The 24,651-nt window shown below is 34.0% G+C and overlaps 1 protein-coding gene across 4 annotated transcripts in view; it reads right to left on the bottom strand.

The window, feature by feature from the left end:
* The window catches only part of COL11A1 (collagen type XI alpha 1 chain), a gene marked incomplete at its 5' end in the record, with an annotated part of 194,942 nt that overhangs the window by 147,850 nt on the left and 22,441 nt on the right, over window positions 1–24,651 (bottom strand). For all 4 annotated transcript variants that reach the window (XM_082652321.1, XM_082652323.1, XM_082652320.1 and 1 more), the window contains 2 exons: window positions 17,424–17,586; window positions 20,682–20,895. In XM_082652321.1, coding sequence (XP_082508447.1) covers window positions 17,424–17,586; window positions 20,682–20,895 — 377 coding nt within the window. The remainder of the gene's footprint in view (window positions 1–17,423; window positions 17,587–20,681; window positions 20,896–24,651) is intronic.

Genomic DNA, 24,651 nt, shown 5'->3' with positions numbered 1-24,651 from the left:
TTTGAAGATGAGACACAGCCAAGTACCAGGCATAAACCTTCATAGCAATATAAATTTTTTCATAATAAGGAATTAACACTTTTAAATGTTTATATTTTGGAAGTTGTAGTACTCCTATAACAGTGTAAAGCCATTACAGCCCAATGCTCATGCTGATGATGACTACAAACACTGAACAAAATGTAATGAACAATTCCCTGAGAATTCTGAAAAGCAGGTAGGTCATGAAGGAGGGTTAGACCTTGAAGAAGTAAACCCACATATGATAAGTTATCTGTGTGTGTTTTGGGAGAGGGGTGGCGTTTCCCTTGAGGTTTTGTCCCTACAGTGGAAGCCAGTAGCTGAGCACTGCAACAGTGCTGTGGCTAGAACTTTGACAGAAACCCTGTTTCTGGACAAAGGAACAAGCTAAAAAAAAAAAAAAATGCATGTTAGAAGACATGGAGGGAATCTGAAGTGAATACATGGAAACAGGAGATCACCTACCTTTGTGTATAAACCACAAAAATATAAAATTACCTCCAGAACTACACATGTGTAATGAACTCAAACCAATTTAGTTAAAACTGAGAGAACAGAACTGAGATTAAAACTATCAATACCAGTCTCACAATAGCTCCTGAACACACACAAACAAAACAAAACTGAGAGTTCAAAGCTCCGATGAAACCAGTCATAAAGGAAACACTCACCTTCTGAGTTTTACCACCAGGAGCTCTACCAGGCTTCACAGTGAATACTGGAGAAAAATCCCCTCATGCTTCCAGAAGAGGAAAAGAAACCATTTTGAAATATACCAGGGCATTCTGTTCTTCTTAGCAAGACCTGCCCTTAGGCAGAAACAATTTACCCAGATTCTAACCTGTGGGGGTTTTATTAGAACCTAACCTAACCAGAGAAAGGAAAATACCCCAATCCAGCCCCTTTAGCCTTCCATGTGGGAGAAGAAAAATACATCTTCATCTACTTCCTGTCCCGCCGACAGGAGGAAAAACAACTGAAAAACACTGGTGAACTTCACAATGAAGGGGCATAGGCTAACCAAAATACTGAGACCTAATCATAGGACTATAGAATGTTTCCCCTCCCCCTGCATCTTTTACCCAGTATATAATGTCTGTCTTCCAACAAAAAGTTACAAGGCATACGAAAAGGCTAAAAACAAAGTTTGAAGAGACAGAACAAGCATCAGAATCAGAGACAGATATGGCAGGATGTTGGAATTGTCAGACTAGGAATGTTTCTTGAAACTATTATTAATATTCTAAGAATGTTAATAGAAAAAATAGACAACCTAAAAGAATAGATGGATAATGTAAGTTGAGAAATGGAATTTCAAAGATCAAAAAGAAATGCTAGAGATCACAGAAATTAAGAAAGTCTTTGGAGATTGGTTCAATATGGTGGAGTAGAAGGACGTTTGCTCACTCCCTCTTGCAAGAGCACCAGAATCACAACTAACTGCTGAACAATCATCACCAGGAAGACACTAGAACTCACCAAAAAAGATACCTCACATCCAAAGACAAAAGAGAAGCCACAATGAGACGGTAGGAGTGGCACAATCACAATAAAATCAAATCCCATAACTGCTAGGTGGGTGACTCACAAACAGGAGAACACATACCACTGAAGTCCACCCACTGGAGTGAAGGTTCTGAACCCCATGTCAGGCTTCCCAACCTGGGGGTCTGGCAATGGGAGGAGGAATTCCTAGAGAATCAAACTTTGAAGGCTATCAGAATTTGACTGCGGGACTTCAACAGGACTGGGGGAAACAGAGACTCCACTCTTGGGGGCACACACAAAATAGTGTGTGCATCAGGACCCAGGGGAAGGAGCAGTGACCCCGTAGCAGACTGAACCAGACCTACCTGCAAGTGTTGGAGGGTCTCCTGCAGAGGCGGTGGGGTGGCTGTGGCTCACCATGCAGACAAGGATACTGGCAACAGAAGTTCTAGGAAGTATTCCTTGGCATGAGCCCTCCCAGAGTCCTCCATTAGCCCCACCAAAGAGCTGGGTAGGCTCCAGTGCTGGGTCACCTCAGGCCAAACAGCCAACAGGGAGGGAACCCAGCCCCACCCATCAGCAGACAATTGGATTAAAATTCTACTGAGTTCTGCCCACCCCTCCACCCACCACCAGTCCCTCCCATCAGGAAGCTTGCACAAGTCTCTTAGATAGCCTCATCCAACAGGGCAGACAGCAGAAGCAAGAAGAACTACACTTCTACAGGCTGTGGAACGAAAACCACATTCACAGAAAGATAGACAAGATGAAAAGGCAGAGAGCTATATACCAGATGAAGAAACAAGATAAAACCCCAGAAAAAGAACTAAATGAAGTGGAGATAGGCAACCTTCCAGAAAAAGAATTCAGAATAATGATAGTGAAGATGATCCAGGACCTCGGAAAAAGAATGGAGGCAAAGATTGAGAAGATGCAAGAAATGTTTAACAAAGACCTAGAAGAATTAAAGAACAAACAGAGATGAATGATACAATAACTGAAATGAAAAATACACTAGAAGGAATCAATAGCAGAATAACTGAGGCAGAAGAACGGATAAGTGACCTGGAAGACAGAATGGTGAGATTCACTGCCATGGAATAGAATAAAGAAAAAAGAATGAAAAGAAATGAAGACAGCCTAAGAGACCTCTGGGACAACATTAAACGCACCAACATTCGCATTATAGGGTCCCAGAAGGAGAAGAGAGAGAGAAAGGACCCAAGAAAAATATTTGAAGAGATTATAGTCAAAAACTTCCCTAACATGGGAAATGAAACAGCCATCCAAGCCCAGGAAGCACAGAGTCCCAGGCAGGATAAACCCAAGGATAAAAAGCCGAGACACATAGTAATCAAATTGACAAAAATTAAAGACAAAGAAAAATTACTGAAAGCAACAAGGGAAAAACAACAAATAACATACAAGGGAACTCCCATAAGGTTAACAGCTGATTTCTCAGCAGAAACTCTACAAGCCAGAAGGAAGTGACATGATATATTTAAAGTGATGAAAGGGAAGAACCTACAACCAAGATCACTCTAGCCAGCAAGGATCTGATTCAGATTCAATGGAGAAATCAAAAGCTTTACAGACAAGCAAAAGCTAAGAGAATTCAGCACCACCAAACTAGCTCTACAACAAATGCTAAAGGAACTTCTCTAAGTGGGAAACACAAGAGAAGAAAAGGACCTACAAAAAGAAACCCATAATAATTAAGAAAATGGTAATAGGAACAAGAATGTCTTTGATGGGTTTATTGGTTGACCAGACATGGCTCAGAAAAGATCTCTGAGATTGAGGATATAACAATAGAAACTTCCAAAACTGAAAAGCAAAAAAGAAGAAGATTTAAAAAAAAATCAAACAGAACAGAACAGAATATCCAAGAACTGTGGGACAACTACAAATGATATACCATACACATAATGGGAATACCAGAAAAAGAAAGAGAAAGAAACAGAGTAACATGTGAAGCGATAATGACTGAAAATTTGCACAAATTAATATCAGACACCCTTCAAAGATCCAGGAAGAACAGAGAACCAGGAGCTGCATAAATGCCCAAAAAACCTCTGACACCTAGGCACGTCATATCCAAACTTCAGATAATCAATAATAAAAATTTTCAAAAAATCAGATGAAAAAAACACCTTACCTACAGAGATACAAAGGTATCAACAGTAATTACATCTGACTTCTCTTTAGAAACTATACAAGCAAAAAGAGAGTAGAGTGAAATATTTAAAGTCTTGAGAGAAAAAAAAACAACAAGCTACAATTCTGTACCCTGCAAAATTACCCTTCAAAATTGAAAGCACAATACTTTCTCGGCCAAACACTGAGGGAATTTGCTGGCAGTAGACCTGTCTCTCAAGCAATTTAAAAAGAAGTTCTTCAGAGAAAAGAAAGATGATATAATTCAGAGAAACCAGATAATGAAAAAAAGAATGGGAGAAAGAATAAAGGTAAAACAGAAATTTTTATTTTTCTTATTCTTAATTGATCTGTTTCAGTTTGTTCAAAATAATATATATATATATATATATATATATATAAAAAATGCACACACACACACAGTTGCCCCTCTGTATCCAGAGGCTCCTCATCCATGAATTCAACTAATTGTGGATCAAGAACATTTAGAAAAAAAATTCCAGAAAGTTCCAAAAAGCAAAACTTGAATTTGCTGCATGCGTGCAACTACTTACATAACATTTTCATTGTATTTACAACTATTTACATAACATTTACACTGTATTAGGTATTATAAGTAACTTATAGAAGATTTAAAATGTACAGGAAGATAGCAGGGAGGAATAAGGATTACATTATTATTATAAGGTAACTTGTACTACCTGTGAAATAATATAGTATTTTTTGAAAGTGGACTTGGATTAGTTGTAAATGTATATTGCAAATGATAGGGTAACCACTAAAATAAGTAATAAAAGAAGTATAATTGATATGCCAAGAAAATAGTGACAATGGAATCATAAAAAATGCTCAATTTAAACCAAAAAAGAAGGCAGAAAAGTAATAGAAGACAAATATGAACAAAAATAAAGGGCAGCAAATAGAAAACAGTAGCAAATATGGTGGATGTAAATTCATCTATATCAATAATCATTTTAAACATCACTGGTCCAAATATACCCACTAAAAGACAGAGATTGTCAGAGTGGATCAAAAAACAAGGCCCAATATTTTGTTTACAAGAAACCTACTTTCAATATAAAGACATATAGATTAAAAGTATAGGGATGGAGACACCATAATTTAAAAAGATACATGCACCCCAATGTTCATTGCAGCACTGTTTACAATAGCCAGGACATGGAAGCAACCTAAATGACCATCAACAGAGAAATGCATAAAGAAGATGTGGTACATATATACAATGAAATATTACTCAGCCGTAAAAAAGAATGAAACTGGGTCATTTGCAGAGACGTGGTTGGACCTAGAGACTGTCATACAGAGTTAAGTAAGTCAGAAAGAGAAAAACAAATACTATATATTAATGCATATATGTGGAATCTAGAAAAATGGTATAGATGAACTTATATGCAAAGCAGAAATAGAGACACAATTTAGAGAACAAACATATGGATACCAAGAGGGGAAGGGGGTGAGATGGACTGGGGAAATTGAGATTGACATATATACACTACTATGTATAAAATAGATAACTAATGAGAACAGACTGTATAGCACAGGGAACTCTACTCAGTGCTCTGTGGTGCCTAAATGGGAAAGAAATCCAAGGAAGAGGATATATGTATATGTGTGGCTGATTCACTTTGCTGTCCAGCAGAAACTAACACAATACAGTAAAGCAACTATACTCCAAACAAAAAAAGAAAAAAGTATAGGGATGGCAAAGATATACCATATTATCACTAATCAAAAGAAAGAATAGCTATATTAATTTAGGCACAGTAGACTTCAGAACAAGAAAAGTTATCAGAGATAGAGATATTACATACTGATAAAGGAATCAATAGTCCAAGAATAATAGTCCTTAATGTGTATGTGCCTAACAACAGAATATCAAAGTATAAAAAATGAGGCAAAAACTGATATAACTGCAAGAAGAAATAGAGTAATCTAATATCATAGCTGGAAAGTTTAACACCCTTCTACCAGAAATCAACAGATCCAACTACAGAAAACTAGTAAGGACATAGTTGAACTCAACAGCACTATCAGTCAAGTGGATATAATTGACATGTATACACTTCTTTATCCACAACATCAGATTACACATTTTTCTCAAGCTGACATGGAACATTCACAAAAACAGACCACATTCTGGGTCTGTTTTAATCAATTTAAAAGAATAGAATCATATGATATCAGCCCTTAGAACACAGTGAAATTAAACTAGAGATCAATAACAGAAAGATGTCTGTAAAGTTTAAAAAAACTTGGAGAATAATCTACAACTTCCAAATAACACGAGTCAATGGTGCTATCTCAAAGAAAGTTTTAAAATATTTTTGAACTAAATGAAAATAAAAACACAACTTATCAAAATGTGTAGGTTGCAGCAAAAGCAGTTGTCACAGAGAAATTTCTAACATTGAATGCAAATACTAGAAAAGAAGAAAAACTGAAAATCAATCATCTAAGTTTCCACCTTAGAAAACTAGAAAAGGAAGAGCAAGTTAATTCCAAAATAAGCAGAAGAAAAGAATGAGAAAAATTAGAGCTGAAATGAGTGAAATTGAAAACAATAACAAAATATGAAGAAGACTTACATGAGGAAAACTACAAAATGCTGATGAAATATCAAAGAAGTACTAAATAATTGAGAAATATTCCATTTTCACAGATAGAAAGACTCAGTATTGCCAAGATGTAAGGTTGTCCCAACTTGATCTATAGAGTCAACTCTCCCAGTTAAAATCCCAGGAAATGGACTTCCCTGGTGGTGCAGTGGTTAAGAATCCACCTGCCAATGCAGGGGACATGGGTTTGAGCCCTGGTCGGGAAGATCCCACATACTGCGGGGCAACTAAGCCCGTGTGCCACAACTACTGAGCCTATGCTCTAGAGCCCACGAGCCACAACTGCTGAGCCTGTGTGTCACAACTACTGAAGCCTGTGTGCCTAGAGCCCGTGCTCCACAGCAAGAGAAGCCACCGCAATAAGAAGCAACAAAGAGTAGCCCCCGCTCACCTCAACCAGAGAAAGCCCGTTTGCAGCAATGAAAACCCAATGCAGCCAAAAAAATAAGTTAAAAGAAATCCCAGGAAATTATTTTGTGAGTATTGTCAAACTGATTCTAAAATTTATAATAAGAGGCAAAAGGCCCAGAATAGCCAACTCAGTACTGAACGAGTAAAACAAAGGTGGAGAACTGACACCACCTGACTTCAAGACTTACTATAAAGCTACAGTATTCAAGACAATGTGGTATTCGTGAGAGAACAGACAAATAGATCAATGGAACAGTATACAGAGACCTGAAGTAGACCCATATAAGTACAGTCAACTTATCTTTGACAAAGGAGCAAACAAAGACAATACAATGGAGTAAAGACAGTCGTTTCAACAAATGTTACTAGAACAACTGGAAATCCACATGCAAAAAACTGAATCTAAACACAAACCTCACACCCTTCACAAAAATTAACTCAAAATATATCATTGATCTAAATGTAAAATGCAAAACTATAAAACTCCTAGAAGATAACATATAAGAAAGGTTAGATGACCTTGGGTATGGCAATGACTTTTTAGCTATCACATCAAAGGCATGATGCATGAAAGAAATAATTGATAAGCTGCACTTCATTAAAATTAAAAACTTTTACTCCGTGAAATACAATGTCAAGGGAATGAGAAGACTAGCCAAACTGCGAGAAAGTACCTGCATAAGGCACAAATGATAAAGAACTCTTCTCCAAAATATACAAAGAACATTTAAAATTCAACTATAACCTGCTTAAAAACTGGGCAAAAGATCTTCACAGACACATCAGCAAAGAAGATACACAGATGGCAAGTAAGCATATATGAAAAGGCGTTCAACGTGTCATCAGGGAAATGCAAACTAAAATGAGATACTACTATGTACTTATCAGAATGGACAACATCCAAATAGTGCCAAAACTGTGAAGCAATAACTTTCATTCATTGTGGTGATAATGCAAGACAGTACAGTCCCTTTGGAAGGCAGTTTGCCAATTTCTTATACAACGAAGCATACCCATACCATATGATCCAACAATTATGCTCCATGGTATTTACCCTAAGAGATTGAAAACATATCCACACGAAAACCTTCACACAGTTGTTTACAGCAGATATATTCATAGTTACCAAAATTTGGAAACAATCAGTAGGTCCTTCAGTAGATGAATGGATAAATAAACTGAGATACATTCAAACAGTGGAATATTATTCACTACTAAAAAGAGATGAGCTATCAAGCCATGAAGGACATGAAGGGAATGTAAACGCATGTCGCTAAGTGAAAGGAGCTGACATGAAAAGACCAAAAACTGTATGATTCCAACTATATGACATCCTGGAAAAAGCAAAACTAAGCAGCCAGTAAAAACTCCCCTAAACGGAAGAGATTAGGGGAGACGGGGCAATGAATAGGTGGAGCACAGAGAATTTTTAGGGCATGAAACCATTTCGTAAGATACTACTCTGTACATGTATTGGTGAATACATGCCATTATACATTTGCAAAACACGCAGAATGTACCAAACCCTAATATAAACTATGGATTTTGGCTGATAATGATGTGTTGATATACATTCATCCACTGCCACAAATGTGCCACTCTGGTAGGGATGTTGCTAGTGGGGGAAGCTGCGTGTGTGTGCACACAAGGCTATATGGAAACTCCCTATAACTTTCACTCAATTTTTCTGTGAACCTAAAAGAGCTCTACAGAAATAAAATATATTAATAAATCATTTTTAAAAGATAATAAACAAATGCCAACTCTGAGATAACCCAGTTGTTAAAACTCTAAAAAAGAGACTTCAAAACAGCTAATTGAAACTATAAAGCACTCAGTCCAACAATTTCACAACACATTTTTTATTAAAGACATGTGCTACATTCACCAAGATAGACTGACTACAAGCTGGGCCATCAAACGACTGTAAATAAATCTGAATGGAATGAGATCACAGCAAGTTTACTGTAAGACAGAAATAGAATTAAATTAAACATCAATAATAATAAGCAATCTAAGAAAAACAGGTATCTAGACACTAGAAATTAGGAACTATTTTAACTGAATGTCCATAAAAAAATGTGTATAACACATTTATGGGATGAAGCTAAAACTGTTTAAAGAGAAATGTATAGTTTTAAATGTTTAGACTGGCAAATAATGGATCTGAAAATAATGACTTTCTGCTTTGCAAGACCAGAAAAAAGATTTTCCTCTTCCAAATTTAGGATAGAGAGAACAACAATAATGGAATAGAAAAGAGGTCAGTTAAGAGAGATAATAAAAAGAGCCAAATATGATTTGTTAAAAATATCAACAAAATTTTCAAGGGCCTACTTGAACTGATTGATCTAGGAAAAAAAGAGAGAATACAGATCATTATTATCTGGAATGAAAAGTAGTTACCACCAGTAATCTTACAGACATTAAATGTAGACAAGAAAATACTACAAGCAACTTTATGCCAACAAATTCAACAACTTACTGACCTAGAAAAATTTATTTAAATGTAAAATTTATCAAGATTGATGTTTTAAAAATCAGAAAAAATTAATTAACCTATATCTAGGAATGAAATTAAATATGTTTTAAAAGTTTCTAAAAAGCAAACTCTGACACCTGACATTTTCACTGGTGAATTCTATGCAGCATTCAAGAAAGAAACAACATCAACCATACAAAAAATTTTTCAGAAAACAGATGAGATCACTTTCTAAATCATTTTATGAGGCCAATATTACCCTAACACCAAAACTTGACAAAGACATTACAAATATAGAGCATCATATACTAATAATACCTCTCATTAATAAAGGCTCAAAATCCTAAAGATTTTTTAGCAAATCAAATCCAACACTATATAAAAAGAATAATATATCATGTCCAAGTGGGGTCTACCTAAGGAATGAAAAGTTGATTTTAAACATTTGAAAATCAATCAATAAAATTCAATATGCTAACAGAAAAGAAAATTATCTTTGCAATAAAAACATAAAAAGCATTTAACAAAATTCAATATACATTCATGATAAAAAACTTTTAGGGAACTAAGACAAGTAGTGAACATTTTCAAACTGATAAAGTTACATTGAACACTTACAACCAACATCATACTTAATAGTTGAAGACTGAATATTTATTTACATGAGAACAGAAAAACAAAAAAATAAGAATGCCTGTTTCATCACTTCCATTCAACATTTTGGTGGAGGTCCTATCCATTGTCATAGGAAAAATAAATAAAAGGTGTAAAAATAGAAAGTAGTGAAAGGTCCCTGTTTGCAGATTGCATGATTATTTGCATTTTAAAAAGACCTGAACTAACTCATTTATTAAAATGAATCTAACAAGTTTGGAGGATACAATGTTAATATTTTTAAAACCTATTGTGTTTTTATATAATAGCAACAAGATATTGAAAGGTAAAATTAAATATGATTTTATTTACTATAGCATCAAAAAAATAAAAACAACAAAATGAATAAAAGATGTCCACAATGTCTACACTGAAAACTAGGAAACATTGTGAGTGGAATTAAAGAAGATCAAAATTAATGAAAAGTCACACCACACTCAGAAAATGGAAAACTCAATGTTTGTTAAAATATCAATTCTCTTCATTTTGCTCTATCGCTTAAATGCAATCCCAATTAAAACCTTAATTTTATTTTAGGAATTGACAAGCTTATTCTAAAACTTATGCAGAGTGCAGATAACCTAAATTAAATAAAGCAATGTTTACAAAGAGTAAAAGTTGGAGCAGTTACCTCACCTGATTTCCAACATCCTATAAAATTACTGTAATCAAGATGATTTGGTATCAGTGAAAAGAGAGACAAATAAATCAATGGAATGGGATAGTTGAGAGTTCAGTAAGAGATTTACTCATATGTAGCCAACTGATTTCTAACACAGAAGCCAAGATAATCCAATGAATAAAAGGAAACATTTTTTTAATAAAAGATGCTAGATGAAGTGGATATCCTTATGTAAAAACAATCAGTGCTGACATTTACCTCATGCCATACACAAATATTAACTCAAAATGAGGCATGACCTATGTGTAAAACGTAAAACTTCAACATGTCTAATAGCAGGAGATCTTGTGATTTTGGTGTAGGTAAAGGTTTCTTAGAACACAAAAAGTATAAAACATGAAAAACAAAATTAATAAACTGAACTTTATCAAAATGAAAAGTATTCACACTTTGAAAGATATCATTAAGAAAATAAAAAGACAAGCCACATGCTGGAAAAATTATTTGCACATACCTGTCAAAGTGCATGCATGGGACTTCCCTGGTGGTGCAGTGGTTAAGAATCCGCCTGCCAATGCAGGGGACACGTGTTCGAGCCCTGGTCCAGGAAGATCTCACATGCCGTGGAGCAACTAAACCTGTGTGCCACAGCTACTTAGCCTGCGCTCTAGAGCCTGTGAGCTACAACTACTGAGTCCATGTGCCACAACTACCGAAGCCCACGCACCTAGAGCTCATGCTGCAACAAAAGAAGCCACGGCAATGAGACGCCCGTGCACTGAAACTAGAGAGCAACAAAGACCCAACGCAGCCAAAAATAAATATATTAATCAATTAATTATTTTTTAAAGTGTATGCATGATACATAAAGAACTCTTAAAATGTCATAATCAGAATATAGCAGACATTTTTTTTAATGGGCAAGACACCTCACAAAAGAAGATGCATAAATGGCCAATAAAAACCTGAAAATATGCTTATCATCATCTGCCATCAGGGAAATGCCAGTTAAAACCACAATGAAACACTAGTACATAACCACTTAGAATGGCTAAAATTTAAAGGACTGACCAGATAAAGGGTTGACAAGGATGCAGAACAAGTGGAACTCTCATTCACTGCTGGAGGGAGTGTAAAATGATTAATGTCACTTTGGAACACAATTTGACAGTTCAGTTTTTTTTTTTTAATTAAGTTAAACATGCACCTGCCAAATAACTCAAGCATTCCACTTCTAGGTATAAAAATAAATGCCCACACGAAATTTATACATGATTGTTCACAAGAGCTTTATATGCAGTAGCCAAAATCTGGAAATAATCCAAATGCCTTCTAACAGAATAGGTGGATGAAGAAATTGTGGTTTATTCATACATTGGAATACTGTTCAGAAAAATAAGCAAAATAAAGATACATATGAAGACATGGATAAATCTCAAAAATGGTATGCTGACAGAAAAAAAGCCAAGCTAAAGAGTGCATTCAACACAATTCCATTTATAAAAATTCTAGAACAAATAAGCTATAGTGATAAAAAGCAAATTAGTGATTGCCTGGGATTAGGGTGGGAGAAGAAATGGATCATAAAAATGCAGGAGGACACTTCCTCTGGGTGTGATGGCAATGTTTATTTTCTTGATTATGATGTTGATTTCAGAGGTATATACATATGCCGCAACTGATTAAATGGTACACTTTTGATGTTTGCAACTTATTGTACTTCAATTATACCTTGATAAATAGAGAAAAAAGTCTCAACGACTATGACCTAAATGCATCTAGTCTGGGAAAGGTAGGTAAATGGGAAAGCTACCTGCATTCTATCACACTGTTCTATACAAAAACTATGTCTACTAGCATACAATTTTTTTTTAAGTATGTATCTTGGAAAATATATGCAGTAAAATGACACATGGACATCACAAGTCAGTAATCAAATTCTTAACAAAATATTTGAGATGGCTATTATTACTTTAAGGTAAGTTTTCAGGCCTTGAAGAACTATTGAAATAGTATAGCTTTTATAAATTATTATTCATTAATTTCTCCAAAGAAAATTGAATGCAAAAATCTCTTCTGAGAAGTTTGAAAAAATGAAAAATTTCATCAACAAGCTTTTCCACTCAAATTGCCATCATATTTCTCTTATTGCTTCAAAAGAAAGAAACAATCTGCCCAAAGATAGATAATTGTTAAAAATATAAAAGACTTGGAATAACCCACTTTAATTCATTAAAAAAGAAAAATAAGATGGAAATAGCAATGCTTTGAAAACTGAAGTTATAATGGCTACAACTTGATATTTAGTAAAAAAAATTTCCTCTTTATAAGACTCCAAAAGTAATTTTATTAATAATCAATATAGACAGTGTGGCTCTTCTTCTAATTTAGCTTTTCTTCACATTTTTGAAGTGTATTATTAAACTAGAACAAACTAAGGCTGTCGACTACGGTTGGTTGGATATTTTGTGCCTGCATGAAAATATTCATCCCCTCAGACCATGTTCCACTCACTAAGGTCCATATCCAGGTGCTACCTCTGTCTAGAAAGGGCAAATTTATCTAATTCCCACAGGGTACCTTGTAAACAAGCAGTAGCCCAGAAAGAAGCACTTCGTTTACAAGTCAGACCACTAAGGACTTGTGATATATGGATCATTGTTGCTCACTCGTATCAAAATGTATAAGAATATTTAAAAAGTCAGAGTTGTAAGATAAAAAAGAAGTTATAATAATGAAGAAAACTACATATTAGTGCATAAGTAAATTAACACATAACATATAACCATATATATAAATGAAATACTAGTATTTTAAGCACTTTATATACATAAATTCAATTTTTTATAAATACTTGAGAGAGATTATATTACTATTCCCATTTGAAGACTAAGAAATTAAAACCAGCAAAATTTATTGCACAGACAAACATAATTAAGCTAGGTACTGGCATTCAAAATCAGATTATTCTCATTCCAGAATCAGTTCTTAGATTCACTCTGCTATGCTGAAATTATATAATCTGAATTATGGGCCTATATATTCATTTTGGCATTTTCATATAAACTAACTTCATCATACTTTTTTTTTGTGTGTGTGTGGTACGCGGGCCTCTCACCCCTGTGGCCTCTCCTGCCGCAGAGCACAGGCTCCAGACGCGCAGGCCCAGCGGCCATGGCTCAAGGGCCCAGCCGCTCCGCGGCATGTGGGATCCTCCCGGACTGGGACACGAACCTGTGTCCTCTGCATCGGCAGGCGGATTCTCAACCACTGCACCACCAGGGAAGCCCACTTCATCATACTTTTTAAAATATTTCCAGTTTTGCTTTCATCTGTTTATTGGTGAATTTTTTAAACTCTTCAGATTGCAATTCAAATATGGACATTTTTAGCATTTATTGCCATTAACATTACCATTGCATAAATGTAGGGTCATATACAGACAAAATTAGATACACTAAACAAATTTTCATCTAAAGTGGAATGATACTATTTCCAAAGAAGTAATATTTTCAGTTTTCGGATTAATAAATCACTAGTGTTTTTATGTCATCTTCATCACTACAACTGTTTATCAAACACTAAAATAATGCAAACATGGTACCATTCCTATCTCCTGCCATTTTTAGTTCGATTTTTAAACATTTAGTTGCAAAGATTCAAAAATCTAGATAGGTACTATAACACAAACCAAAATGAAAGGAAAAATATTTGAGTAAATTTTAGGGAAAGATACATTAAAAACGTATTCAGATAAGATGAACTAATTTCACAAAAGGAGTCAGAAAATTTTATTCCGATTTAAAAATCTGTGTGTCTGAATCATTTACTTTCTTTATAGCATTTTATCAAGTGGAGAAGACTACATTGTTTTTAAAATTTTATATAGCCATACAATAATACACTTTAGGAAGTAAGACCTGAATTTATGTATGATGACTATTCTGATATGCGGATTAGATAAATACAAATTTTCATCCAATTCAAACATTCTTATTCTAAAGCCTTCCCAATATTTTATTAAGTAAAAATAGTTTCCCTATTTAATTGATCAAAGATAGTAGAAGATAAACCTAAAAGTGAAGGTTCTGCATTTGCTTTTTCAAAACTAACTGCATTTCATATAAAATAAATGTTATATTTAAAGTTCCAGAGGTTTTCATGAAACTCCAAGATGCAAAGCAGCTTAATAAACTTATTTTTGCTACCCACTGTCATACTCACTAAAGGTTTCATTAATGAGTCTTTTAAAGATTATTTTTCTAGTGGTTTAATAGAGGTTTTCGAAATAAACAGCTGAAGTTACTTCAAGATTTAGAATATGGTTTATATATTAGAAAGTTAAGAATTAATCAAAGAGAATAATAATAATCTTTGCTTCCAGTACCTTTGTCTTTGGTTATTTACTAGATGCCTCTTGGCTAGAGGTATTTGGGTTAGCAGTGGTTGAAAACACATGGAATCAACAGATGAATGGATAAAGAAGATGTGGCACATATATACAATGGAATATTACTCAGCCATAAAAAGAAATGAAATTGAGTTATTTGTAGTGAGGTGGATGGACCTAGAGTCTGTCATACAGAGTGAAGTAAGTCAGAAAGAGAAAAACAAATACTGTATGCTAACACATATATATGGAATCTAAAAAAAAAAAAAAAATGGTTATGAAGAACCTAGGGGCAGGACGGGAATAAGGACTAAGGACGCAGACCTAGTAGAGAATGGACTTGAGGACATGGGGAGGGGGAAGGGTAAGCTGGGACAAAGTGAGAGAGTGGCATGGACATATATAAGTTACCAGGTGTAGAATCGATAGTTGGTGGGGGGCAGCTGCATGGCACAGGGAGATCAGCTTGGTACTTTGTGACTACCTCGAGGGGTGGGATGGGGAGGGTGGGAGGGAGGGAGATGCAGGAGGAAAGAGATATGGGGATGTGTGTGTATGTATGGCTGATTCCCTTTGTTGTAAAGCAGAAGGTAACACACCATTGTAGGGCAGTTGTGCTCCAGTGAAGATGTAAAAAAAAGAAAACATGGAAATATTTTAAGGAAATCATTTTTATGTGTTTTAGTTGTTGATACCATAATCAGCCTCTGAAACACAGAGGAATTTATTACGTATTTTTTAATATGCAACATCAGGTTCAATTATTTATTTTGAAAAAAGAACTTACTGTGATCGTCTGTAACTATACTTGAAAACTCTAAACTGGACCCCAGTGAGCCCGAGTGTAGTATATGGGAAAGAAGGTGGAGTATAGTCTGTTTTGGTATGTGTGTTGGAGTGGAGTAAAAAATAAAAATTAAATGATATTCACCTAGAAGTAAGTTCAGGTAAAAATAGAAGTCTCAATGCTACGAAACTGTATGAAAAAAATCTAATCAACATGTACATACATCAAATATTATATTTCAGGGCCAGTAAATTTTGAGGATTAATTAATTAATATTAATTTGTATATTTTCTCTTCTATATTTCCTCTTTATATGTTCTAATCACTTATGACAAAAAAATTCTACTTTTCATTTCTGTTGTTTAACTTCCATGGGCTCTGTGAATACGTACAGCAATAGATTAAACTAATGTATGAAATGAAACCATCCACTGATATATTTCTTCCATATTACTCATTTATGTTCTAGGAAAATAAGGATTTGGATATTACAAAAATAAGTTTAGTTTGTGAAACTGATGTTCATGAAGAGTTTAATTTTAAAATAGAACTTTGTAAGCCTAAAATTTAATTTGTTTATAATATTCATTCATCTAATAAATAAATACTGATTTATCATTTGTGTGCAATCAATGCCTGATATCAGAGATCTGAGACTATATTATTATACATTGCCTGAATCAGTCTGTCATTAATTTAGTATGATATGATGTGTTAAAACATTTTGTTTAGAGTCAAAGGCTTAGGTACATACTAATGCAGAAACTCAAAAACAAATAGAATCCCAAATAATCTGAAAATGTCACAAATATTAATTATATTTAAAATTATGCCATAGATTATATAACTAAGTACAGGGACGCAATATTCTACTGACCCTCTGAATTTACATTGCTTTTTTTGAAAATACATACTGTGTGTGTGTGTGTGTGTGTGTGTGTGTGTGTGTGTACATCTCTATGTGTACATATCTGTGTGTGTGTATATATATAAATATACATATACACACACATTTCAACAGAATACAGAAAATCTTCCATGTAAAACTTATCTATTAATCCATAATATATTACACAGCTTTACTTTGTTACACTTTGAAAAATAAATTATTCAGAAATTATATAAAAACAATCATCTCAGTAATTACTAATATCTCAGGAGTGCATCCCTTTATGGGGTCTGGTCTGTTTGTTCTGTTAATGATTCACTAAATGAAAATTAAAGCAAGAGTTTCCAATGATTGAAGAATTAAAAGAAAGAATGTGATTATCATAACTGGCAAATTATAATTGGAAAGGAGCTTTTTACCATGACCTTCACATTATTAAAATAGTGATTTTTTAAAATTACAGGTCATCTTTTGCAGTATCTCTATTTTACCTTGGAAACATTCACAAAGAACAGAGAAAGGCAAAATATCAGACTTGTACATTTCATTAAATTAATCTCTGAAAGGAGGAAGTGAAGAAAATGTTCTTTTCTCCAAAGAAAATAATACAAAGTACTAAGAGGAAAGTCATTTGCTCTTCCCAGGAGAATAGCATGCCTGTGTTTAAATCAACCAATCTCTGTTAAAGTTTCCCAGGCGTTACAGTCACCATTGTCTACTCATTCTCTTACTGAACAATAGAAAACATCACTGCTACACCCACGGGGGAAGAAAGTAGGTCACCCTTTAGAGTTTACAACTTTGCTTTATAGCATATATTGATTGTTACTGTTAACTCAGTTCATCTGATTTAATAATATTCAGCTTAAAATAAAGTTTGATTTACCTCAAAAACTTCTTCATCCAAAATTCTTGTTCCAAAAACTGTAATTCCACTGGTGTCAACGATTGCTCTCTCACTTCTGTCAAGTGGTTTTGTGGTTTTCATCTTACAATCAACAATCATTGTCACAGTTTTCTTCTCCACGCTGATTGCTACCCGGTGCCACCTTAAAAAGCCAAGTAATTCTTTTGTAAGTTCCAAAGACGTTGCCAAACCATTATTCACAATTAAAATACAATGTATTTTAAATTATACACATAATCTGAAAGTATACAAAATGTAGGCTCATTTATTAATCAGTTAACAGGTGACTACTTACTATTAACCCAGAACAGTGCTAGGTACTCAAAAAGACACACCAGCACTGTAAGATGCACAGCAGGATTGGCTGTCTATGTTGATAAGAAAGTGACCATCCTTTGCTTCACTTTGTGTTGTAACAAAAGCTTAATCTTACCATGTCCTGATGATGGTATTTGATAGAGATTAGGGGCGGGATATGGAGTAATTAATAGTTTCTATGTACGTAAATGCTTTCTTCCAAAATGGAATTCCACTTAAAAAAATTCTGCTGGAGAGATCCCCTGAGATAGACTGTAAAAGGGTATGTCTGCTAATTGAATGAACGCTCCATCTGGAACAACTGAACGTTCTAATTGTAAGACACAATGTGCTTCTCTGTCTTTAGGCACATTTATTTCAAGTGCTTTCATTTTCTTTTTCCACTTCAATTTCAAGACAGTTATAGATCACTACTGTGGGCAGGATCCAAGACTGAGACACAATATCTCTCCTTCTTTCCAGGGTTGGCAGGAAGTGGGAACATTGAAAGAAAGCATAGTCAACGCATGTGTGGAGTGAGTCTCAATTCACTCTGAAGCTACTGCTCCAGCTAATTCAGGGCAGTGATGACAGACCTGGGGGGAGACGTGGCCAGCCCTTTGGAAACATAAATACCCTAATCATACTGTAAAATGGTGGGTTTTATTAACAGTATCTGGTGCAAACATAAACAACTAAGTGGAACGCACTTGGATTTTTCAAGCCACTCTATTTTTTTTCCAAACGAAAAGTGCTAAATTAATATTCCAGAAGTTTCTAGGACTAGATCCATAAAATAAAGTACCCAAAAAGTTGCAGGAGGCTTTCTAAAATATCTGTTTCATGTGACTTGGCACGGCTACTGATGAGGACCAAGTATATTTCCATGTACACTTAATCTTTGGTCTTTCCGTAGCACTTTCAACTAGCATAGGCATCTGCTTGGTTTGATTTGAGCAAAGATTTACATGAGGAGGCACTTAATACTGTGAGAGTAAAATTTACACGTGTTTCTGCCAAGAAGCCTGTGTCTTAAATTAAACCATCTCTACTATTGTGGGTATGTGCTTTTCATTAACAGAAAATAAAAATGAATTCTTTCAATTGTTGAAAGATGATTAGGACTCTAAACTTGATATTTTTGTTGAATTAATTTAAGCTCTGATAATAATGTCATAATCATGGTATCACATATAATATTCAAAATATTATATTAACCCTAAGTTTTGGAGTCATTCTTAATTATTCTTTTTCTCTCATACTACACATTCATATCATCAGAAAATCTGTCAATCCTATATTCACAGTATACACAGAATTCACAGGCTCACAACTTTGTCCAAGTACCCATGCCTCTCACCTAGACTCCTAACTGGTCCCTGCTTCTACTCTGATGCAACCAGAGTGACAATTTAAAAAAATAAGTCAGATCAAGTTTCTGTCTTGCTAAAAACTAATATAATACTCTCAATAAAAACTGAAGTCCTTACTTTGCCTCGCCCTGTCAGTCTCTGATCTCATGTCCAAATTTTTGCTTTCTGATTCCCAGTATCCCAGCCACCGTTGCCTCCTTCTTGTTCCTTTCACATATTCTTCACTCTGCAGGGAATGCTCTCCTCTATATCCCCACATGCCCACTCTCTCACTTCCAATATGTCTTTGCTCAATGCAACTATGTCAATGAGGACTGCTCTGTCTAAAACAGTACACTCTACTTTCCTGCCCCTGATATATTTTCATTCATAGAACTATCATCACTTTTCATATGAATTATTAACAATAATGATGTAAATTACTCATGAAAGTCCAGTTTTCCCTGCACAGAGATGAAGGTTTTTCCATGGTCCTGACAATGATAATCTGAGTGTGAATCTTTTTTCCACCTGAACAGCTATTTCTTTCTTATGTCTACAACCAAATGTCATATTTCCGATAAATATTTTTTTAGTAGTCTGAATTCAGCAATAAAATACCGAGTAAATTTAATAAACATTAATTTGTCTTTAGCTGCTCCCTAAGTGATAGGCAATATTCACAACACAGAATTCAGAATTCAGCATGATTTTGAGAAGAGTGTGGTTGTTACTGGAAAGTGCGACTACCTGAGTTCAAACCCTATCTCTGCCACTTTTCAAATATATGTTACTTAAACTCCCAGTGCCTCACTTCCCTTATCTGTAAAATGGGTTTATTAATATTATTTTCTTCCAAGAGTCGTGAAAAATTAAATGAGTTGACTATGTATAAAGTGTTCAGAACAGTACGTAGCACATATCGATGCTATATAAAGCTTCCTATGATTGTCAATATTAACATGATTGGTAAAGGAAGTCAAATCAGGTCATTCTTCAGCTCAAAAAGTCTACAGTGACTTTCAATTTCACTTAGAATAAAATCCAAAGTGTTTACAACCACCTACAATGTGTTATACCATTTGGCCTCCCACTGATTCTCCATCCTCATCATCCCACACTGTTTCTGCCACACTAGCATCCTTGATGTTGCTTAGACCAAATCAGCCACACCCAGAATCAGAGGTTGTGTATTTGCTTTTCCTCCATCTGGAATAGTATGCTTTTAATTATCAGCATGGCATGCACCCCTCCTCCTTCACATGTCACCTTCTTAGTGAGACTATCCCTGACCTCACTCCTTAAAACTGCACTCTCCACCATCATCCCCTATTCTCTTCACTGCTATATTTCTCTCTCTCTCTCACTTATCACCATCTGATAAACTATTTATTAGTAAGTTTTTATTGTTCATTATGTGTCTACCCAGACTGTAAACTATGTATGATTAGGTGTTTTATTGTTTTGTTCATTTCTATATCACCCCTCCCTAGAAAACCTGCATCACACTTTATAAATATTTGTTGAATGATCAAATGAAAGAATTGTTTTCAACACAGCTAAAACATTGGATTATTGTGCTACTTACTTTCCATCTGCGATGTTAACAGTTCTAAAGAGGGGGTAGTCTTCTGGGGCAGGTTTCCCAGTGTGGTCTTCATACAGGAAAACAGGTGATCTCCCAACCTCCACACCAATTTGCTGAATACCATGCTCATTATATATAGATAAAAGGAAAGACTGAATTCCTTTTTTGGGTTTTACTGTAAATAATATTGAAAAATCCTCTGGAAAAGTTCCTCCTGGGAAGAAAATGCCAAAGAGTCAAAAATTCTAAATTTCCGAATTATTCCTTGATCACCTTATTCTTTTTGAGCTTACTAAGTGGCCTTAACAAGTAACCAAAGTTCAAACAGTAATAACAATACAGATTTAAAAACCAATGGAGAAGGGATTCTATTAATCTTTGTCTGAAACAATTGTTGAAGCTGTATTCAAACTTTACCACCACTCATTTAAAGCACAAGTATTATGTAAAATTGAATTCATGGTTAGGAAACAAGATCATACTGCCAGTTCAATATCAAACACACAATAAGCACTTTTAAAACACTTAAGTAGAAATTCTGGTGTAAGATTTGTATTTTCTGCCCTTATCTAATCTGTGGCCATCTATCCTCTCTTTAAAGTGGCATTGTAAGGACACAACATATGAAGGTACACTTTTAGTCATCTCTTCAAAAGCTAAAGAGTTTCTGAGCAGTTTTTCCTATCACACAATGAAGTTTCACTAATAAAAAGCTTATGTCATTGTAAGTCAGAACTTTTAGATACTTGGTTAATTTGATTCTAAATTCAAGAAGGAAATTTTTTTTTTCTTTTCCCTCTCATCATCATATCCCAAATATCCAGCATTGGGCCGTATCTACATAAGTTCTTAGTAAGCATTTATTAAATAAATATATAAATTAAATGGTTACCACAAGTATATCTCAGGTAGTTAAGCAATGACTATTGTATATTTTTTATAAAAACACTGCATATAAAATTGTGAGTTCTATTTTTCAAAAATAGTTTTACATATATATCTTATTTAATCCTTTTACTACCCTGGGACAAAAGTAAAGCAGGCATTGTTATTTGAAGGATGAGATTATTTAAATTAAAAAGTTTTCCATATGCAAAACTGGTGTATATGTGAATATGTAATCAATGATATCTGGGCCAACACCAAGAGATTCCATATTCAGTCCATTCATTCCATATTCTATTATGTATAGTAGTATAAAATAATAAAAATAAATGAATATGACTGCCATGGATTCAAATTCAAAAAACTGTAGGAGACTAGCAATTTTACTTCTAAGAATTTACAGAGGTGATAGGGATGTTTATATGTAAAGATATTTTGTTAAGTCAATTCATCAGAACACTATGAATAATGATAAAATGTTAAAATCACTTGCAATGGTTGGGACTGGATAAATAAAATACGAAACATTTATATAGTGGAAATCTATGCAGCCACTTAATGTCGTGGAAAGATGTCTTATGAAGTGGAAATTATTTAAAATGTTGTGGAAAGTAAATAAGAATATGTCACAAAAAAAACAGCCAATTAATGTTAACTATTTGGTTCTAATCTATCTATCTAGAATCTAGATAGATATCTCCAAACTAAAAAGTGTTTATTTAAAATTCTCAATTTTAATTTTTAAAATAACTTACCAATAATACAACTTCACTATATCACAAATATATCATAAAAGCCTTGCTTTCATGGCAAAAAAAAAAAAAAGATATAATATATATAGAGAGAGAGAGGAAGAGAGGGAGAGAGAGAGAAAGTTTTGTTTGATTAGATTTGTGTCACAGATATTGAAAGGTAATAAAACGCATCAATTAACAAAAACACCTTTTAGCTGCTTATACTACAAATAAAAATCTAGGTAATTCAGCTTATTATTGAGGAAGTTCCACAGCAAATAAGTTTTTTCTTCAAATGAATAGCTCAAAATGTTGAGAATTACAGGACTTCTTTCCCTAAATACCTCAATTTTCAAATATCTCATATTGAAAAATGATGCTGAAATATTATGAGGTGGAGAAAACAATATCTTTTTCATTTTTGCAAAAACATTATGATATAAGATCTACATAGAGACATTTAGAAAAAGAGGAATTTCAGAAAATAGTATATTCATATAAGGCTAAATAAGTTGTAACAAATTTTAATTAATCATCCAGTTTATATAACACAACTTTTGAAAATTGTCAACTTCAAACTACACTGAGTAAAATCTTTCAATTACGGAAGTATTTCCCAATTTAAAATTAAGCAATAAGGTTTTAATTATAATCTTTACACTATGACCTTTAAAAAAAAAAATTTAGTTGTCTAAAAAATCTTGACTTGATGTCAAAATGTTCACAGTATAACCTAGACATCTACCTTAGATTCCTCCCTATTAGATACTAATCAAAGTTGTTCATAACCAACTAAATTTATGAGAGAGAATTCACTATGAGATAAGTTCAACAACACAAAGTCAACCACTTAAGATGTGAAATTTTATCTAAAATAGTAGTGATTAGTATATATGATCCAGATAAAATGTGGAATTTTGCAACTTAAATAATATGATTTGAAATCTATAAATACAAACTAACAATAAAGCATCCTCTCCGTTAAATGACTGCTGTTAAAGAAAAAAATGTTATTACTACCTTTAATAAGTGTGTATACATAAATCCTATACATGTGACAATAATCATAATTCACGCTGAGTATATCAGATTCAATAGTGATTCTTAAAATGGGCTTTTAACCTCAACAGATACTGCATCCATGAATACATTCGATATGAAGAAAGCACAATAACTTTATTATTTGATTTTAATTTTTAACTTGTGGTCAATATATTTCCATGGAGAATATGTCTCCATTTAAATAAAATCTCTTTCTGATGTAGCTTAGTGGTTGGTAGGGTTTTTAAAATGAGGAGTGAAGGTCATTTGGCATAGTGGGAAAAGCCCACTTTAGTCTAAAAAACCCCAAACTGTCTCTCAGCTTCATATCATCCACAGGTTCCGTGATTATATTCAAATACTTCACTTTTCTAACTCCTAATCTATAATTTGGGTTTAAATATTCCCCTTTCCAGGTGGTTATGAACATAAAGATCAATATACACAGTTTCTTGCATAGCATCTGTCCTACAGCGGGTGTTCTAAAGAGGCCAGAAAGAATTTGTAAATTACAGCTTCTATTCAGTTCACAGGCACAGAGCTCTCAGATATTTAAATTCAAGGTCTCAAATTGGGACTTTGGAGGACATATACCTTAATTCTACAGAGTATTATGACAATCTGAAAACTCTTACCCCCACCCCAATATTGAAGTTTCCAATAATACTGCTTACTTTATTCATTGGAAAGAAGCTGCTATTTTGTGTTTTCGTAATGGAAGAAAAAATATTCCAAATAAATTTTCAAAGATCTCTTTTACTATTTTTTATAGAGAATACTATTCACATTTTCACTGTTCAGATTTTTTTAATGGTGAATGTGTCATTGGTAATTTTTATTAAATGCCGTTTAGTATTATTTGACAAGAAGCTCTATCCTCTAGGAAGATAAGCCTATAATCATTTGCACGGGGAAAAAATGAGGTCTTTACCATAGATATCTCTTCCTATCTGAACTACTCATTATTAGAATCACATACCTAAGACACAATGTTTTGAGAAGAGGGAGAAATGTTGATATATTCTGTTAACTGACATGGAAGGAGATCCTAGACACATAGGTTGTATTCTTTTTCCAAGATAAAACAACAGAAATAATCAAAATAACTATCACACTGGAGGGCATAAAAACTGCCCTGAGATAATAAGCCAAATATAAAAAATTATAAACTAACTTCTTCAGTATTTCTACAGCATTTCCAGTAATCTATTTTTTTCTCTCTTGAAAATTCCCATCCTTTTCCTATTTCTGCATTAGAGTGCAAATAAATAGAAAAGCAGCTTAGTTTTTACTGTTTAAAACTTTCACAT

The sequence above is a fragment of the Grampus griseus genome (genome assembly GCF_964374135.1).
Source record: "Grampus griseus genome assembly, chromosome: 1".
In the NCBI taxonomy this organism is placed as follows: domain Eukaryota; kingdom Metazoa; phylum Chordata; class Mammalia; order Artiodactyla; family Delphinidae; genus Grampus; species Grampus griseus.
The sequence above is the reverse complement of the archived record's forward strand: the minus strand, read 5'-3'. Positions and strand labels throughout refer to the sequence as shown.